The 19,196-nt window shown below is 50.4% G+C and overlaps 1 protein-coding gene across 21 annotated transcripts in view; it reads left to right on the top strand.

The window, feature by feature from the left end:
- Hdac4 (histone deacetylase 4) overlaps positions 1-19,196 on the top strand; it is a 289,492-nt gene that overhangs the window by 250,103 nt on the left and 20,193 nt on the right. For all 21 annotated transcript variants that reach the window (XR_012447440.1, XR_012447441.1, XM_074072154.1 and 18 more), the window contains 5 exons: positions 29-116; positions 1,666-1,785; positions 2,616-2,713; positions 9,750-9,868; positions 11,593-11,726. Coding sequence is in view for 19 of the 21 variants with exons in the window: in XM_074072154.1 (XP_073928255.1) it covers positions 29-116; positions 1,666-1,785; positions 2,616-2,713; positions 9,750-9,868; positions 11,593-11,726 (559 nt within the window). In the remaining 2 variants the exon portion in view is untranslated. The remainder of the gene's footprint in view (positions 1-28; positions 117-1,665; positions 1,786-2,615; positions 2,714-9,749; positions 9,869-11,592; positions 11,727-19,196) is intronic.

Raw genomic sequence — 19,196 nt, 5'->3', positions numbered from 1 at the left:
TTTGTCTGACTCTCTTCCCCTTCCTCAGGGGGTTTTGCTACTTCAATTCTGTGGCGGTTGCAGCCAAGCTTCTCCAGCAGAGGCTGAACGTGAGCAAGATTCTCATTGTGGACTGGGTGAGTGGCCTACCTATTAGGGTGAAGCTGGGCAGGGCCATGGCCACCTACCTTTTCCCTGGTAGGGAGCCTGGGTGGGAGTGGACCTGTACCTGCACTGACATTGGAACTTGGGGAGCTGAACTTTGTGGAAACCATCTCAAAGATCAAAAACATAAAGCCCACACCCATTAGGAGTCAGATTTATGGCTTCTAAGAGCCAGCCTGCAGTCATAGGCTCTGACCTGCCTCGAAAGGTCCCAAGGCTGAGGGCTGCAGCCAGGGCTGATCCTTAGCACCAGCTAACAGAAGGCAGGAGTTCAAGAGGTTGTGTCCAGCCTTGACCTTATGCCTCTGAACTGAGGACATGGGCCTGCCCTCCCCAGCTGCAGGCTGCACTTAGTTCTCAGGTACTCCCTTCCCTCCTGCCACTTGGGTGCCTGGCTTGTGCTGTGACAAGGTACCTGAGCCTTCATCTTCCTGTGGAAGGTATCACATCTTACCACCCCACTGCTATGAAAGTGCCAACTCTTCTTGAACAGCCAAACCTGAATTCCAAAAACAATAGCAATTCCTAAACTGGAAATGAATGTTTAGGGTGTTTACTTCATTATTCCTTTTTAAGCCATAGCATTCTCTTTGATATTTATGACTTATTCCGTACATTCTAAGGAAAAAGAGCAGGTATGTCAGGTTTATATTGCAAAAATCCTTCCAAGTTTGGGAAAAGAAAAAAATGAAATCAGGAGAGGAGCCAGTAATGAGGAGTTCTACGCTGGATCTGTAGCTCACAGACTCCCAGTTGGCCTGAGCAAGGCAGGGAAGATTTTCTTCCACCCAGAACCTTGGAGCCAACATACCCTCCCCAGTCCTTCTTTGAGGAGTAAGTAGAGATGCTATGAAAAGAGAACTATTTTGCAGTTGATGGCAGCTACAATGATAATAGCTAACAGTGATAGCTATGTACTAGAGACAGCTCTGTGGCCAATGTACAGATAGTGCCACCAAAAATACTGAGTCAGCAGACAACCCTCAGAGACATTGCCTTGACAGGCTCACCATGGCCATGCCACATATTAAACTATGCATGGTGTGGACATGGCCATGATACTCACTCACACTGCACCCCATTTAGCAGGAAGCAGACTCCTCACAGGTACCTGTAAGTAGCCAGGCCACAGCCAGTAACCTCCCTCATGATGGAGGGTGAGGAAATGACTCACTTGTAGAAACACTGGGGGCATATGAAATTGATCATTTGGCTTTTGTTTGGAAAACTATGGCATCTGGGCCTGACTGAAACACCAGCCCCATCATCTTTGCTAGGACCAGAAATGACCATGGTGCTGAGAGTTAGAAAGACACTGCAAACTTAGCCATTGGCAATTAGTTTGCAACCCTATACAATGTACCCTTCACTCATCCTGTGAGGTTGCAGGCCCAGCTATAGGTGCCAGGGTATTCCCCAAGCAGGAGCTGTCACCCCAGGGCACAGAGAGGGTCAGCTAGGGACTGAGGGCTATGCTGCAAGGCCTGATCCTGCCTTGAGGTGACACTCTCATTCTCTCAGGATGTACATCATGGGAATGGGACCCAGCAGGCTTTCTACAGTGACCCCAATGTCCTTTACATGTCCCTGCATCGCTACGACGACGGGAACTTCTTCCCAGGCAGTGGGGCACCTGATGAGGTAGGTGGGGTATGCGGGACTTTTAGGGCAGGGGTTAGGCTATGGCTGCTTGGCGGGCAGGGTGTACATTGGCCGCATGGGCACGTGAAGCATGGCTTCATGCTTGCTTAAGCCCTGACAGTCATTCCAGGCAGATGCCATCCTGATCCCATCATGAGTGACCAGGGCCTGTATTTTGTCTAATGTACAAATGAAAGAGTATAGCCATTTCTAGTTCCCGTTTGGGTAAACTGAAGCCCTCCCTTTGCTCTGTGCTCTTGAGAAGCACTCCCAGCCAGCAACTTCTTGGCACATCCTTGGGCAGTAAGCTTTTGTCTCCTATCCTCCTGACTGTCCCATGCTGCATGGCAGGCCCTGGTACAGCAAAGCCCACATATGAACGGAGGCGCTGCAGTACAGAGTAGAATCCCTGGGTCTTGCTGCTTGAGAAGAAGTGGGAACTGAAAGAATCATTCACAGTATCCTCTGCTCAGAAGCCCATCTGGTTGTCCTATTTGCACATGGCACATGGCAGAGATTGGCAGTCTCCCAAAGAGAGATTGAGCAGGCCTCTCCTGTGGCCCAAGGACAAAGGACAGTTACCCACAGTTCCTGCAATTTCAGCGTATGTGAGAGTTGACAATGTTCTGTGAAAGCTCATCCATCATTGACGTCAGCACTTTGAGCCTATGGGTGACTGGCATCTCACATTGATGAACACACAAACCCAGACACACATGGGCACTCCCTACAGGGACTGCCTACTGATACGTACCCAGCCCACCCACCACCTGTGTTAAGGGTTCATGTCAGAGGGTCTGTGATACGAATTTCTCTCCTTCTGGCCGTAGGTGGGCACAGGTCCAGGCGTGGGCTTCAATGTCAACATGGCTTTCACAGGTGGCCTCGACCCCCCCATGGGAGACACTGAGTACTTGGCAGCCTTCAGGTGAGTCCCCTGATCTTCCTGGCCACCCTTAGCCTCCATAGGGAGCTGAGATGAGCACCTGTGAACCTAATCTGTAAATGAGCATGGTTGGGACTTTATAGACTCAGTTTAGCTTTCAACACCAGAAGTGCAATCTCTGGGACTCTCTGCCACCCCTTGGTCCCAGTTTCTCTTCTGTGCATTAAATAAAGACCAGGAATCTGTTTCTGCCTGATAGTCACTATCTCAAATAGTGCATTGGAGGCAATGATTTTGTGTGGAATGTTGGAAAGTACTAGGTTAATTAATGAAAAATGAATGTGCAAATAATTAATGAGAAACGAATGTGTGGATCCTAAAAGTTTCATAATCTCCTAATCTTCGTAAACCTTTTGAGAGCTGATATTAAATGGAAATACATTATTTCCTCTTACATAGAAGTTTAGGCAACAGTCACCCCTTCACACCCCTTTACATTGCGCTGGGCCTTTAGAACACAGTTGCAGAGTGGTTCTTTTTAAAACACTGTGTTTGCTTTTGTTATCACATGGTTCTTTTACTTCAGTCCAGGCCAAATTGAAGTAATTCGTCCAACCAACAGTGGGTGGCCTGCAGTGCAGGGTTCTTCTTCTTGGTGTTGTGAAATGGCAGCTTTCCCTTGCTGTAGTGCAGTAGGACAGCTCCGAGTGAAGAGTAGGGCAGTTCAGGTGGGTTCCAGGGCTATGAGGAGAAGGTCTGGCTGCATAACTGGCCCAAGGAACCTTCAGTCCTGCAGTAAACCCTGCCAGTACATTGGGGCCAAAGAGCTGCCAAGCCTCCGTGGATTTTCTGTGGCTCTTCCTCAAGCTCCAGGATCTTGTCCTGACCTATGTAATTCAGAGCGTGTGCATGCAGGCATGTGTCAGATGCATGTGGACATGTGCTCTGTGCACGTCTCTGCGTGGTGTCCACGTGCTTATCTGCACTTCTGTGGATGTAAGTGCACGAGTGTGCATGTCTTGTATGCCAGCACATGTGCACATGTCTCTGGCAGGTGAGGTCGCACGAGAACATGTCTCAGTTTTGAAGCAGACTCTGCCATTGCTCTGTGTGAACCCTGCATAAGTCCCGTGATACCTCTCAGCATGTACTTGCTTATCTTGAAACGGAGTCGTGGTCCCAGTGTCCACTGGAAAGGTGGTTTGGGGTCTGGTGAGGTAAAGTCCAACCCAGTAGGTGTGGGTCCTCCAGCCACTCAGTGGCTTATAAAAGTAACAGATTTGTTTGATTAAATCATGAAGAAGGTGATCTTCTCAGCCAGCAGGTTGGTCTGCAGATGCCGTTAAATTCCTCAGCCCTTAGAAACCTCCTCTGATTCTTACCCACCCCACTTTCCTATCATCCCTGTGGTAATGTAACTCTGATGACTGGCCCTCCTTATATAGTGGTGTTTCTCCCAAATATATCTGAAAATCTGTGAAAGCTGAACCATGAGTTGGGAGGTGTCATGCACTCCACCTGGCGCCATGGTGTCACCTCTCTACTGATTGTTCTACAAGGCTACTGTAAAAATAAATTGTCTGTGGTGTGAAAGGTGTTAACACTGCCCAGTGGATGGATGCTGAGTGGACGCTGGCTATAGACTCAGGGCCCTGTAGTGACCCTGGTCAGAGCCAAGACAGAGCCCTCTTGCTGATGCCACCTCAGATCTCCTCTTCCTTCGCATCAGTCCTTCAAGTCAGGTGACTAGGCCAGCCTTGGCCTTTCAGATGTTGTCCTTCCCTCCCAGGCATCTCTGGAATGTGTCTGGGCCTCTCTGACACCTTGGGCTCCAGCCTGGGTCCATTGGTGGTGTCTACCCTCCATCAAGGTCTCTCCTTGCCTGCCTGGCTACCCTTTTTGGTGAATCTTCCTTCCCAATCACTCTTCACATCTGTTCTAATGCCCTGCCAAGTGTGTGCATGATAATACCTTACCAAGTACACGTCTTAAAGCTTCAATAGCTTTTTTGAAAAGGGAAATTGTTTTAGGATTTTTTTTTTTGATTGATTTTAATGTAAAATAGCACTTTGAAGTTTACAATTTATGGTTCCCTGGGCCTTGGGTTGGGGAAGAAGGGTCACAGGCTGGTTGCCCCCTTTCTTCTTCACTCGCCCCCTTACAGGGGGGCCCTTTGGGACAGTACATGCCTCAAAGGCAGTGCCTTGTTATCCAGAGCCCTTGCCTGCCAGGGATCAAGCCTCAGATGAAGAAAAGATAAGAAAATTGTCCCTAATGAGATCCAGAAGTGACCACCACTTTCTCCTCAGGCTTGGAGTTGTAGGAGAAAAGGAACCTTAATTTAAGCCAGTCCCAGAGGCAGACACGGCTTTGAAGTTTGCTGAGCTGTGGCACTGTGCCACGGCTTGAATGGGCTTGAATGCAGATAATCATGCACTGGTCCTTAACCCTCACATTTCTGTCATTAGTGCCCTGGCCTTCCCCAGCAGTGACACCAACAGAGCCCAGGGCCTCTGCTGTGATGCAGGCCCGTGTGTGGTGTCAGGACACTGCTCAGATGTATGAGTGATGCTGGGCATACTCAAGTGGAACTAATCTCTCGGTGAATGGACACTGGCCTCAAACTGAGTAACAGTCCTCTTGTCTCTGCCTCCTGAGTAGCTGGGATTATAGGTGTGAGCCATGGACAGCCTGAAGAGGGTGGCAGCCACTGGTTCCCAGCACATGTTGGGGAGGGCATGGGGGCACAGAGAGAACACAAGCAGAGCAGGCCAGTTTGTTCTTCAGGGTGAAAAGATTTCCCACTTGCCAGGGTGCCTACAGATTGAAGGAGGGGCTGCTGGGGAAGAGTGCAGTGGGAATGGAGCTGATGGAGCTGGGCATCGTTCCTATCTGTGTACTGACTGACCCTCCAAAGAAGTCCCCCACTCAACACTAGCAGCACAGCAGCCACCAGCCTCAACTCAGGTGGGAGAAATGGGTTTGGTGGCTCTCTCCAAAGGATGTGGTGGCAGCTCCTGAAGCACATGTGGCCCAGGGCCAAGTTGTCCACCAAGTGGGATAGCTGCAAGTCAGAGGGGGAGAGGTACCAACCTTCACCCTCACTGTCTAAGGGAAACCTTACACAACTTGTGACAAAAGGACCTTTTCAGTCAGCAAAACACCGTGACTATTAAAATTGTACTGTCGGGAACCCATGGCCACTGCTCTCTGTGAAACTAGATTGTTGATAGAGCAGTGGCTTCACACAGACAGACCCAGTCCTGCCCCGTGACATGCATGTCTGAGGCCTTTGAGAAGAACAAGAAGACAGGACTAGGGTGCTCTGTGAGCAGCAGCAGGTGGCACATGCATGTCAACTCGGGACCTTCATGAAACACATGATAACCAGTTTATGTGACGATGACTTGAGAGCAGAGGGCAGCCTGTGACACGGGACAGCAGCCAGAGCCCTGTACCCACTGAGGTCCCTGATGCTAACTGGCTGGCCACCCTGTCCATTCTGCGCCTGAACCTCACATTGATCCTGGGTTCTGTGGGGTTTGCTTAGGACCCTGTGCAATGTGAATTGAAAGGCCATTTCTGCCTAGGTGTGGGAACTCAGCTGTTGAGTCACTTACTGCATTTAGAATCAAGTGTGGTTTTCAGAGGTGCTGCCTTGTGTACACCTTGTAATGTGATGTGATGTGATGTGGCAACATGGTGTGAACACCCCTGACAGCGCCTGGCACTGACCCTCCCATGGAGCAGCCGAGTGGCTGGTGGGTGAGCTGGTCTGTCAAGTGAGCACTGGACTTGCATCCCGACACAGCATGCCAGCCCAGAGTGGTAAGTGCAGTGTGAGTGTGGACCGCGCCCCCAGAGCTGCAGATGGGAGGCAGCTGCTAGTAAAGGGAAAGCTCAGGGCTGAAGGCTGCCGGAGCAGCCCTGATGAGGCTGCAGAAAAAAGACATGCAGCAACTCACAGCTTCATGTAGGACTACAAATGCGAGGTCACTTTCAGGGCAGCCAGTGGCCCCTCATCCTGGGCTCCACAGTGTCTGTCATCTCCGGAGTGGCAGGCACATTATGGCATTAGGCGTTCTCTGGGCACCATGCAGGGATCCTCACTACCTTCCACCATGCTGGGTATGCTTTGTGCACACTCGGTTGTCTCCTCTCTGCCCGTTTTTACCCTTTCTCTTGCCGCTAAGCAGATGGTAATTTGATCTGCTGCCTTGTGCAGCTGCAAGGCACTCCCTGCCCTCAGTTGCCTTTGAAAGGCCAAAGTGGTCCCCAACAAATCTCCCCTCAATTGAGGGCTTGAGGGGGCCTGTAGCAAATATTTAAACTTTATTTTCAGAGACTAAGTTAATTATTAAAAGTTGATTTCTAGGAGTAAAATAGAAGTCCAGTCTCTCACTTTCACTGAGCACCAGTTAAATAGGGGCATTTGTTCAGGTTCCTAACTGCATGAAGGTCACGGATGGGATGGCACACCCTGACAAGGCAGCTCCTTCATAAAACAAGTCATTGTCCCAAGGAGCAACAGTGACATTCCCTTAGTACCACAGGTGGGTGTTGTAGACAGCCTCAGGCACATGCCTCTCATTCAGTGCCTTTGCTGATCAGCTTCGCTTCAGCTGTCCTTGGAAGGACAGCCTAGGGAATGCCAAGCCTGGGACATTAAAATGAGTGTGTGCACACCTATGCTTATACCTGCACTGCTGGGTGTGTGCAAGGCCACCAGCCTGGGGCTTGTTTCACATTTCACTTTGATTGACCTCAGGATGGCACCACACACCAGACATAGACACCAGGCACTCTCTTGGTATGAACTTCCTTTGATGATTTTAGCAGGACTTGTTTTGGAGTGGGTTAGGAATTAAATAGCTCAGCAATACTTCAAAGCACAGAAATAAATCCACCACATTGTACTTGCTTCAAACTGGTTGTCATGGTGCTTTGTGAATGGCAACAGTGTCTGTACAAGATGTCTGGTTTTCCTTGGAAAAAAAAATGTCTTGGCTCTAAAATCTATACCAAAAGCATGGCTAGAACTGTGTTTTCCTGCCCAAAGAAACAGGTTCTGTGACAAGAACATCACTGCCCTCATTAGAAACTGGTTTCCCTAGAGTGACATGGATGGTGAGAACAGAGAGAGCGGCTACTCTCGGTCTTGCTGTCTGTCAATCCGAAGCCACTGAGGAAGACCCAGGCCCTCAGAGAAGAGGCCTGTGGAGTGTGCCCCTGGTGAGATGGACCCATGCCAGTGCAAGGCTCTGTGTCACCTAGAAGTCACAGGACTGCTGGATCCAGGGCATTCTCTCTGCCCTGCTGCCAATTAGGCCATGAACGCACCAGTCCCAGCTCTGTTTCAGTGTTTTGTGTTACGTGAAACAACAAAGGCTTTTGTGCTGTCTGTGACTGCTTTCACACTGCAAGGCACCCTTGAGTGGTCCTGACCAAGACTAAAATATCTACTGTTGGCACTTTGGCAGAAAAGTCTGATGGCCCTCAGAAGCTCCCATGTCCTTAAAGGACCATGATCTTTTTCAGAACTGCAGAGGCAACTCCAGGTGAGGCTGTGGACTGAAGAAGGATAAACAAAAGCAGCTGTTGTTGTGAAGCCTAGCTCTCTCTGACAGCCCAGCTTGAATTTGGAGTGTCTCAAAGAAGTGCCTGGGCAAACTGAAGTCACCCACACAGGGTGTGCCCTTCTCTCATTATGAGGGTTTGGGGTACCAGGCAGTTGTGTGTCCCCTGGGTTTTATCACTTTCACCTTCTAAAGTCAGAGGAGATTTTTGGTGGGACTGTGATCTAGAATCACTTCTCAGTGGGTCCCAGTGATTTTTGAGCATTGTATTTCTTCCAGCTCAAATTGATGCTTCTGCCGGCTGCAATGGGGAATTTCACATGTCAACAGAGACTGAGTATTGTGGTCACTATGTTTCTGGGTGTCAGTGATGGTGGGAGGGACCTTCAGCCTTGCTGGATGGCTCACTGCACCTCCCACACACACACGCAGGGGGAGTAAAGGCCCACCTGTGTGCTGGAGAGGCTGCAGGACACAGCTGTAATTTGGGGACGGACAGGCTAGGTAGGGCTGTTCCAAGAACAGGCAGCAGTGAAACCATGAGACGTGCACTGACCAGCAGAGCTCACAGCACCCACTGGTACAGTCACGTGACCAGGCTTCCCATCTGCCTTTCTCCACCTGCACCAGGAGCACAGTCCCCAGGCATTGGTGCTGAAATGAGGAGACCTTAGACCACCTCCATCTCAGAGTCACTACTATATTTCCAGGAAAGGGGACTGTGATTCTGCCCACCTGGCCCCCAGGGGAATACTGGAAGTCAGTGCTAGTCATTCCATATCAAATGAAGCAGGCCTCAAGAATACAGGAAGCTACTGAGCCTCATGAGGCGGTTGTGACCTAGCATGTGTGTTCATGATACCGTGGGCCACCATGGCTTGACTGAACTGATGGGTTGTTCTGTGCTGAGAGGTGGTTTAACTCTCCCCACATGGATGCAAATGATCATTGGTTGTGGCCATGGGTCCTTCTGCAATTAGAGGGAAGCCCTTTTGGGCTCTGCCCTGGCAGGGCTCAGAGAGCTGGCCAGGGTGCTTGGTCTTCTCAGCCATCCAAGCGTCCAGTGCCATGTGCTGGGGTGGTAGCCATGCCTGTCTTGGATGATAGCTCTGTAAAGGGCATCGTCTTTGTCACAGATAGGACAGACAGCCTGAGCCTGTGAGTGGCACCATGTTTGGGAGAGGGATGGGATGTGCAGGGTGGTGCCCTGAAGGCCCTGCAGTAAAGGACTGGGGGAGGGGTGGGGACTGTTAGTCCATGCCAACTGAGAAGTACCTGTGTAGCGGCTTTCATGGGCTTGTTGATGTGGACTTTGAAGGTGTCTGTAAAATATGCCTCCTTCGCATTTGATTTCCTTCTAATTAAGTAAGAGTCATCAGAAACATAGGGGCTTCATGGGCAGATGTCGTTAGCTTAGAGAACCTCTTGTATTTGGTGACACTAAGTCCTTTTCATGGCACGTCCTCAGCTTACCCAATATTTCCTTCTCTTGTTCTTTGCAGAATGGTAGTCATGCCAATCGCCAATGAGTTTGCCCCAGACATGGTGCTGGTGTCGTCAGGCTTTGATGCTGTGGAGGGCCACCCCACACCCCTTGGAGGGTACAACCTGTCTGCCAAATGTAAGTGGGTCTGTAGAAATCACTTACCCCATCCATGACTATTTATTTAACGACCAGTTGTGTTCCATGTGGCAGGCCATAGAAGGAAGGTGCCTTCGCTTCACTTTAAGAATGAGACAGAGCCCACCTAGCCCAGAGTGGCAGCACAAGGCTACAGCCAGGAAACCTAGACCCTCTGCCCTGAGAGCAGCAACCCAGAGCACAGAACTAGGTACCTGAGCAGCTTGTAGGCCCCCTCCCCTTGTTCCCAGTCCTACCTAGAGCTGACATGTGTTCTGTACTGCATTGTTTTCTGCTGTCTCCTGGAAGAGCAGGTGGGTCTCACCCTTAGGGAGGGAAGTAGGTGAGTGAGGCTGCTGGAGCTAAGAAAGGAGCCCCACTGTGCCCACTGAGGACTCACATCACATAGAGGCTATGCTTCTGGTATAGAAGGAAGGCCTAAAAACGGCCCAGCCTAGTGACCATGGTCTCTGTTTTGAGATGCCACAGCACATGAAAAGGAAACTAAAGACCTTCTATCCTCAGCACATGCCTCAAGTCACACAGGACCTAGCTGCTGTCCACTTAGCCCCAGCATACCACAAGCCACCCTCTCCTCCCTGTTCCCATCAGCGCAGATAGCCAAGGAGGAGAACCTTTCTCTCTGGCTGTCAAACAAGGAAGGTGTGGCCCCACCAGGGAAGTAAAGATGGAAACAGAAGGTGGCTTTATGGTGGCCATGCTCTAGTGCAGACCTGTGGGGTCTAGTGGCTGAAGAAGTGACCAGGCAGCACCTTTCTAAGGTACCCTGTTGCCATATTCTAAACGTCTTTGTTTAGACATCCCAGCAGCCTCAAAGCCAGCATCACTGTTCATCAGAGATGAACTGAGGTTTTAGAGGTTTCAGCCCACTAGTGCCTCACTGCTGCCAGGGCATGCAGCCTGATGTAGGACCATGTGGGCTGACCAGTCAGGGTCTGGTTAAGTAGGATTCTTTTGCTATTTGGCAAGCTCCAGCCTCTTCTGGCCTGGAATAGTTACAATCATGCCTGCCAAGAGGTTCCTGCCAGGGACAGATGCTTGAATGCAGCGGCTATGAGCTGGGCACTGGTGGCTCATGCCTGTAGTCCTAGGTAATCAGGAGACAGAGATCAGGAGGATTGTTGTTTGAAGCCAGTACAGACAAATAGTTCACAAGACCCTATCTCGAAAATATATAACACAATAAAGGCTGGTAGAATGGCTCAAGTGGTAGAGCGACTGCCTAGTAAGCATGAGGCCCTGAGTTCAAACCCCAGCACCACCAAAACAAAACAAATAAACAAGTGATTATGGCTCAGAGCAGATGTGGTTGTGGGGTACCTGCATTGACATAGGCAGTGTTGACCTGTGTGTGCATATATGTGCATGCATATACACGGTATGTCAGCTACTCAGAACAGCCAGGACCCCCTTTGGGGCAGTGAAGGCAGTGGCGTGGGGCCTCTGGGTGTAGTCAGCTGCCCTTTCAATCAAGACAATTGGCTGCATTATAAAATCAAAGCACAGAAACTGCATGCTCACAAACAGATGAACAGGAAATCCCAAAACCACAAGTATTTAGTGACTTTATGAAATCAAACTTGACCTTAATGGTGTGTGGTGGCATCTCCTCCCCTGGTCTTCCTGCGGTGTGGTGTACCATGTCTCTAGGTACTCTGATCTGCCCAGCCTGCCCTCCCCTTCATGTCCCTTTCCCATTGCAGGTTTTGGGTACCTGACAAAGCAACTGATGGGCCTGGCTGGCGGCCGGATTGTGCTGGCTCTTGAGGGAGGTCACGACCTGACAGCCATCTGTGATGCCTCCGAAGCATGCGTTTCTGCTCTGCTGGGAAACGAGGTACGGAGACCCAAGACCCTAAAGAATGCGCCATGCCCTTTGCTTACAGCTCAGCATCCACTGAGCAAGACTAGGTAAATATGCTAAACTCTGATGGTGGCTGGAAAGAGGCAGCGAAGGATGGCTAGGAAGGATGCTCTGAAGCTGACCCAAGTCCCTCTTCCCAAGGTGCTTGCTGTGGCCTATCTTCCCAGCTACGTGGAGGATGTCGTGAATGGAAGGTTTACCTTTCTTCACTCTACAAACCTCCTCTGTGACAGTTCCTCTAGGATCCTCCGTGGGGTAGGGTAGTGAAACATGCTTGCAGCTCATGTGGCTTGTGATCAGGCTGAGGCCTCTGCCCAGCAGTGCTATCTGCCATCCACACAACACACAGGGTCCCATGACACTGCACAGGGAGACGTCTCCCTGTTCAGCCAGCATCTAAGAGGCTGGTCACAAGAGCTCCCACAGACTTGAGGAGTGAGCTCCAAGTAGCTTCCTTTCCAGCATGCCAAATAGAAACCCCTCCCTACTATCCCAGATGTCCAGGGTACCTGGCTGCATCCAGTGAAATGCCAGCACAGCTGAGGGCAGACCAAGGGTGAAATTGTCTTGTGCAACCCCAGAAACTTCCAGAGTATGTGACACAGCTGACATGCCCATTTTTATTCAGAGTTCCCTAACTTTCAGTCTGTCCAGAGGTCTTCTGGACATGGTGTTCAAACCCATCTCCTGACCCCCACAATGCAGCACAGCTCTTTTCCTTCTCCCTGCTGTGTTAGTGTGGGCCAAGAAGAAGCCATCAGGACATGAGAGCTCTAGGGCCGGGTTCCTGCATCACATGACCACATGACATCCAAGGTGCCAAGCACCTAGACACAGGCCTTGCCCAGGGGTAGAGGAGTCTGTGCCTACAGACAGTGCAGAGCAGGCCTCATGCCATCAACTTGGCTGCCTTCCCTCGGTCTCAGAAGAGCCAGGACCAGCTGTTTGATGGGGTATCCGTGTCCCTTGCTGCTCCCCATCCTGCAGAGCTGAGAAGTCTGCAAGATCCCCACCTCAGCACCAAGCCTTACACTCTGGTGGGCACTGCCAGTATCCTCATCGGTAGGAGTGTTTGTCATTATTACAAACTGTCCCCAGTTCCTCAGTTTTAATAAGAAATGGACCAGCTTGGGGTCGCTGACCTTCACCCTACCCTATCTGTGCTCTTAGAGAGATGTATGTCCCCAGGTCCTCAGTCAACCAGATGTATAATTGCAAATTCACAGAGGCTGCTCCTAGGCACCACAGATCTAGGGTCTGGATAGCTCTTAATAAAAATGAAGTCTGGCCTCATATCTTCGGGCAGGCAGCAACCATGCCTGGACACACTCAATGTGACCCCTACCAAAGAGGGTCTCTGATGTAACTGATCCAGACCACCAGCCCCAGCCCTTTCAATGAGGGGCCAGGTGACAGGCAGAGGAGGATGTGGCAGGGAGGAAATTGGGACAGGGTACTTGTCCAAAGGCTACCACCTAGAACCCAGAAATAGAGAGGGCTGTCCTTGAACACCTCATCTGGCAACTGGTAGGTCAAACTGAGAACTCCAGGGCCAGTTGTGGTTGGGTACTATAACCCTTGACCACATATGGCAGGTAGACCAGCAAGATACTAGGGGAGTCCTCATGTCCAGCTGAGAGGAAGGGGATGGCCTGGGAGGGTGGAGCCCAGGCCTCAGTGAGAAACATAACACAGGGCCTCAGTCAAGTTTAGGGCCAGACGATGGAGGAGTCCAGGCACTACGGCACTAGTCTGCTGGAAGCTGGAAGAGGGAACCGCACTCAAATGGGGTAGCCACCAAAGCTGAAGGCTCAGAACCCTAGGATGAAGGGGCTAGTGAAGGCTCTGGCCTGCACTGTGTCACCTGGAGAGCACCTGTGAACAAAATGCATAGCCTCCCTGTGATCTTCCTCCAAACTCAGGCCATTAGTAGTGTCCACGGCATTTAACAGATCTTACAGTCTCACAGGGAGGGGGTGGGAAACTTGGAGCAGGTGCTTGTAGGTGCACAATACTTGTGACCATATCCAACGAAGCACTGCAGAATGGTGAGTTACACAGAGGTCTCCTGTGACATAGGGCTCTGTCCTTGATTCCTTTCCACATAGCACTGTTCCCTCTACCCTGCATGAACCACCCACAAAGGCACCATGGACAGGAGGGTGACATGCTATGGCATGGCATAGGATGGCATCTCAGATGTCAGCATGAGGTCTGCTGTGGCTGGACACCAGCCAGTGTAGGCCAAGGGTCAGAATGACCAAGCTCTATGCTCACAACATGAGGGACCTGGTGAGGAGAGCTATGTCATTACTTCCGACTAGCCCTGGTACATACCTTGTCACTCCTGAGAGGATGGTAATGTCTAATGTAGTGCTAGGGAGTCACTAGGGTGCTGGGAAAGACTCCCAAGTTAATGAGATCCTAAGTGTGCTGCTGGAGCAGCAGTATGGACAGCCAGCTCACATTCAAAGGCAGGATCTAGACCACACAGTACCGAGGGCAAAGTTACCCAGTGATTCTGGCTCTGAGGGCTCCTATGGAGTGGTGTGCCAGTGACTATCTTCAGAGCAGGGCCTTGGCCAGCTGGTGAGGGTACTGGAAGGGGTCTGGGCAGATGGGGCAGGTGACAGCCATCTCTGTCATCTCCAGCGGTCTTCACTTGTCATTTGTTCATTTTGCTGCAAATCGTGGGTGAGTCAGAGATGGAAGTGACACCCCTAGTGCAGGTTATCCCCTTGGCAAAATATACCTGCTTTTAAAAACGCCCAAGACATTTTACTGTTCGCTCTTCACATAAGGAAATCTCCCTTTTTTGCTGTAGTTAAAAGATGACTGACTTGTAAGTCTAGCCCACGCTGAAGCTGTAACAACTCTCAGAGCTAGTTACTTTAAAATAACAGTAGAGCACTTGGGTTCCCTCTGGGTCTGTTCCTGTTGCCTCATGCATTTGCTCTTCTAACAACAACAAAAATGTTCTTTTACTTAAACATATCAAAAAAACAGGAAGTACTAGTATTATCAAGGGCTCTTTAGAAATCTCTTTAAATGCATGAAAGTTGGACAGAGTCCCACTCCTCTGCACTGCTGCCTTTGGAGGGGGTTGATATACAGTATGTTGGGTGATTTGGCACACAGATCTGGGCAACCAGCTCTACATAGGGGTAGCAGGGAGCTGCGCTGCTGGAGGAGTGACTGAGTGTTCACGATGCACTGGGCACACCCTCCCCAAGGAGTACACAGCTCCCAGCAGCTGATTCATTGAGTGGGTCCAGTACTCAGTTGTCTACAGCTGTGACTGCCAGCCACAGTGAAATCTCCCAAGGGTGTCACAGGTTAGACAAGCATGGAGGAAGGCCCTGCATGAAGCTCTCCTCCAAAGTCCACCCACAGCAGGCAGTCTACACCAGGGCTCCCAGGGCCTTCTGCAGGGAGGAGCCCCTGGATGGTGGGAAAAAGACCACATCTCCCTCCCGTGGTAGACCTTCCCTAAGGCTGGTGTGTGTTTATAATTGTGGAGTATTTCAGGGTTCGCTGCCTCCTTTTCATTTAACTCCATCCCAGGGTTAGAGGTGCACGTTCTGAGGAGAGGGTGAGGAGGGTTTGAAAAGGGTGTTCATTCAGGCATTTAGCCATGCTCCAGAGCCTCATCACTTGGGCACTTGTGCAAGGTGTGGATGTGGAAAAGCTCTGCAAGGTTAAAAACAACTCTGTGAGACTGCACTCATGCTCATTCCCACACATACACCGTCACACACGTGCACACAGTTCTCACACGTGCACTCAGTCACACATGTGCAAACTTGCATTCTCACACACACACACATGCACATTCTCACACATATGCATTTGCTGGAATACTCGGTCACTCTTCAGTCAGTGACTTTCACCCACGTGTAGCCACACGTACTGTTGTCAGGCTCCCTCCTCACTTCATTCAGTCTTGGTCCACTGTAGGGTGACATTCACAGTGAAGGAGCTACACCTGAAGGAGGAACATCCTCTCTGCTATGGTGGCATGGTTGGGATGACCGAGATTGGTGACATGAGTCTTCCAGACTGGCTTCCTTCTGACCCACACACTCCCCCTTCATAATCAAGCCTAAGTAAGTCCCATGCCTTCCCCACCCTTACCCCCACCCCTGTAGCCTGTCCACAAAAGCCAGGCTGAGGACAGCACATGTGAGCCAGCTGCAGGGCAGCAGTGCCTCCGGAGCTAGACTGTGCCCATTGCTTGTCTTTTTACTTCTGATCACCAGGCTCCTGGGCTGGGCCAGGACTGTGCCACAGAAAGGACACCCTGGCCTCCCCATCCCAGTCAAGTCACTGCTGTCTTGAGAGGAGCAGCCAGTTCTTGTTCTCTCCACTTCTCCAGTGCTGGCTGTGTAGACACTGGCCCACTGAAACTTCCATCAGTTCTACATGGCAAGGAGAGCTGGTTGGAGCTGGGCCTACAGAGCCTGGGTCCTTTAACATTTTTTTCAAAAGAAATGATATTTTTTGGTCTTTTTATGGTTTATTTCCTCAAACTGTTAAAACTTTGCCACCACATTCCAAAGGCTTTGCATCTTTTGGGGAAGATCTGAGCAGACAGGTGGCTACCTGATCCCAAGAGCATATTGAGCCTCTCATGGGCCACCAACACAGTTCCCTTCTTGAGCTAGCACACTTTGCCAGGCAGGTGGGGCGCTTGTGGCTCTTGCAGTGTTTGAGGACACAGCCTTCCACTTTCTCGACTAACTAGGGAGCTAATGGTCAGAAGGGACACATTTGGGGAACAAATGCCTACTGGCCCTACAGACTATGCTGTGTGGCCAGCTGGCCAAGCAAATGCTCTCAGGCAGCTGAGCATACCACCTGAGCCCAGAGGAGGGAGCTGAAGCTCAGTGAATAGTTCCTACAGTGTGGCAGCAAGCACCTGCTGGTGGGAAGAGTTAGAGGACAAGTGGGGATACTCCTAAGGACAGCTACACATCTCAGTGGGAGGTTGGTCACAGAGAGCCAAGGGCATCCTTTGATGTCTTCTATTCCCACTGGGAACAAGGAATGTACCGGATCTGAACTTGGAGGAGTTACAAGAAGAACCCAGATCTGAGTGAGGCTTGGCTAAACCCATGGGCTTACAGAAGTCCCTGGGTCAGGCTGTGGGCTGTGGCCAGTCTGGGAGCCTGCAGAGAGAGGCTCTGGAATGGGCTCAGTCAGGTGCCCCTAAGGGCCTGTAGACCAGAATCTCATTAGGAGGGCAAGTTTGAGTCATTCTGACTGAGCCCAGGGAAATTTGGCATGTTCTAAAAAGCACAAACTCTGACCTGAATCCGGCTAGGATGTCTTAAGTGCTTTAGGGTACATGAGTTCTTGAGTCTTCTCAACTACAGTTTGTATATATACTTCCAAACATGAGAAGCTACTTCCACATGTGGGTAAGGACAGCTGAAGTCAAAGGCAACTGAAGTCAGACCTGTATGGAAAAGAAAGGCCTGATGGCCCCAAGTTCCCTCTCTCTCAAGAAACTGGCACCTGTCCTGAGGGTTTGCTCCCCATCCTACAGAGATGGTGCTTGAAAGGCGAAATGGGGATAGTAGGGGCAAGGTACTGGCTTGGTCTGCACTTAGGAGAAAAGTGAGGTGAGCCTCATTGAGGAAGGACTAGAGTGGAGCCAGGACCAATCAGGGGGCTCACAGCAGCCTCCAGGGTTCTCTAGAAAGCAGAGCAGAGGCATTTTCCATACATTGGGCATAAGTGGGAGGCAGCAGCAGGACAGAGAATCTGCCCTTAACTCAGATTTGGAGGCCAGAGGGAGAGATGGAAGGAAACTCAGGGGTTCCTGTTGGCCATGGTTATGTCAGAGATTCCTGTCAGAACTCTGCTGGAAGTGATTAGTACACAGCCAGTGCTCAGTAGAGCACTGGCTATAGACCACTTGGATTTGGCCAGTAGGGTGAGGCAAGGAATCCCAAGGTGGGCGTCTCAGGAGAGAGGTCTGTGCCTTCTGGAAGTGGGAACCTCCCAGATGATAGAGTAGCATTCTGGACAGTCTGTCTCCTAGTCTTAGTGCTCAGTTCTTGTTCTCTCCACTTCTCCAGTGCTGGCTGTGTAGACACTGGCCCACTGAGACTTCCATCAGTTCATGGAACCTGCCAGAGCAGTGGGTTGGGGGGTGAGAGGGTGAGGCATGGATTCCAGGCTCTGGAGAAGTCAAGTAGCTCCTCCCAAGAGTTTTGCTTTGATTGGGGATGGCATCTACTTAACAGGACTCTGAAGGTGAGAAGAGACCTGCCCACTGCCAGCCAATGAGCAGCAAATGGCATGGGGGCTGCCTTGCTTGGCCTGAGGTGCCAGCTAGAGTTTCCTTCCATCCTGGAGACTGCAGCCGGCCAGGCTCATGCACACCATGAAAGTGAGTCTTGAGGCTGGCCTGAGGTCAGCTGCTTCCATGTCCCACAGGGAGGGGCCCAAGCAACTCTGTGAGCCTTGCTCAGAAACTGCTGCGGGCAAGGTCATGTTCTGTGTGTGATGGATGGACTAGACGCAGGTGGGCCCTAGTGAAGGAGCATCCTGGAAAAGATGCTCCCGTGTAGCAGAAAGGCAAGGAAGCTGCCTGGAATTACCCCATTCAGCCCACACTCCACATCCCACAATCTGCTCTGCTTTCTCACAGTGCCTCACAGTTGCCCTTGTGCTCCGCTGGCTTGCTTTCTGATTATGCTCCCACTTGCTGTCTCCCCACTGGTCTGGAGCTCAGCATTGGGGTGGTTTTGTGCTCTATACTTAATAGGCTCCTCAGTAAATACTTACCAAATGAAGGGATTGCCTTACTCTTTTTGTTACTAAAACTCTGCAGTATAGTTTGAGGTCAGGTGCTGGGATACCTCCAGCATTGCTTTTTTCTTTGTTGCTCAGAATTACTATGCTGTTTAGGGTCTTTTGTGCTTTTAAATGAATTTTAGGGTTGATTTTTCTAGTTCTGTGAAGAATGCCTTTGGAATTTTGATGGACATTGCATTGAATCTGTAAATTGTTTTCAGTAGTAGGCCATTTTCACTGTATTAATTCTCCTGATCCATGAACACGGGATTCTTTCCACATTCTGGTGTCTTCAGTTTCTTTCTTCGGTGTTGTATAATTTTCATCATAAAAATCTTTCACACCAGTAGTTAAGTCTGTTCTTCAGGGGTAGCTACTGTGACTGGAATTGTTTTTGTGATTTCTTTCTCGGTGATTGTGTTGGTGTCATATAGAAAAGCTAGTGATTTTCCCATGTTGATTTTGCATCTTACTAATTTGCTGAAAGTATCAGATCCAAGAGTCTTCTGATGAAGTCTTTAGGGTCTAAAAGTGGACACCCTTGTCTCATCCCTGATTTTAGAGGAAATGGTTTCAGTTTTTCCCCATTCAGTACAAAGTTGCCTATAGGTCTGTTGTACGTAGCCTTTGTTATGCTGA

This window comes from Castor canadensis, chromosome 4 (genome assembly GCF_047511655.1).
Source record: "Castor canadensis chromosome 4, mCasCan1.hap1v2, whole genome shotgun sequence".
NCBI classification, from domain to species: domain Eukaryota; kingdom Metazoa; phylum Chordata; class Mammalia; order Rodentia; family Castoridae; genus Castor; species Castor canadensis.
The sequence above is the reverse complement of the archived record's forward strand: the minus strand, read 5'-3'. Positions and strand labels throughout refer to the sequence as shown.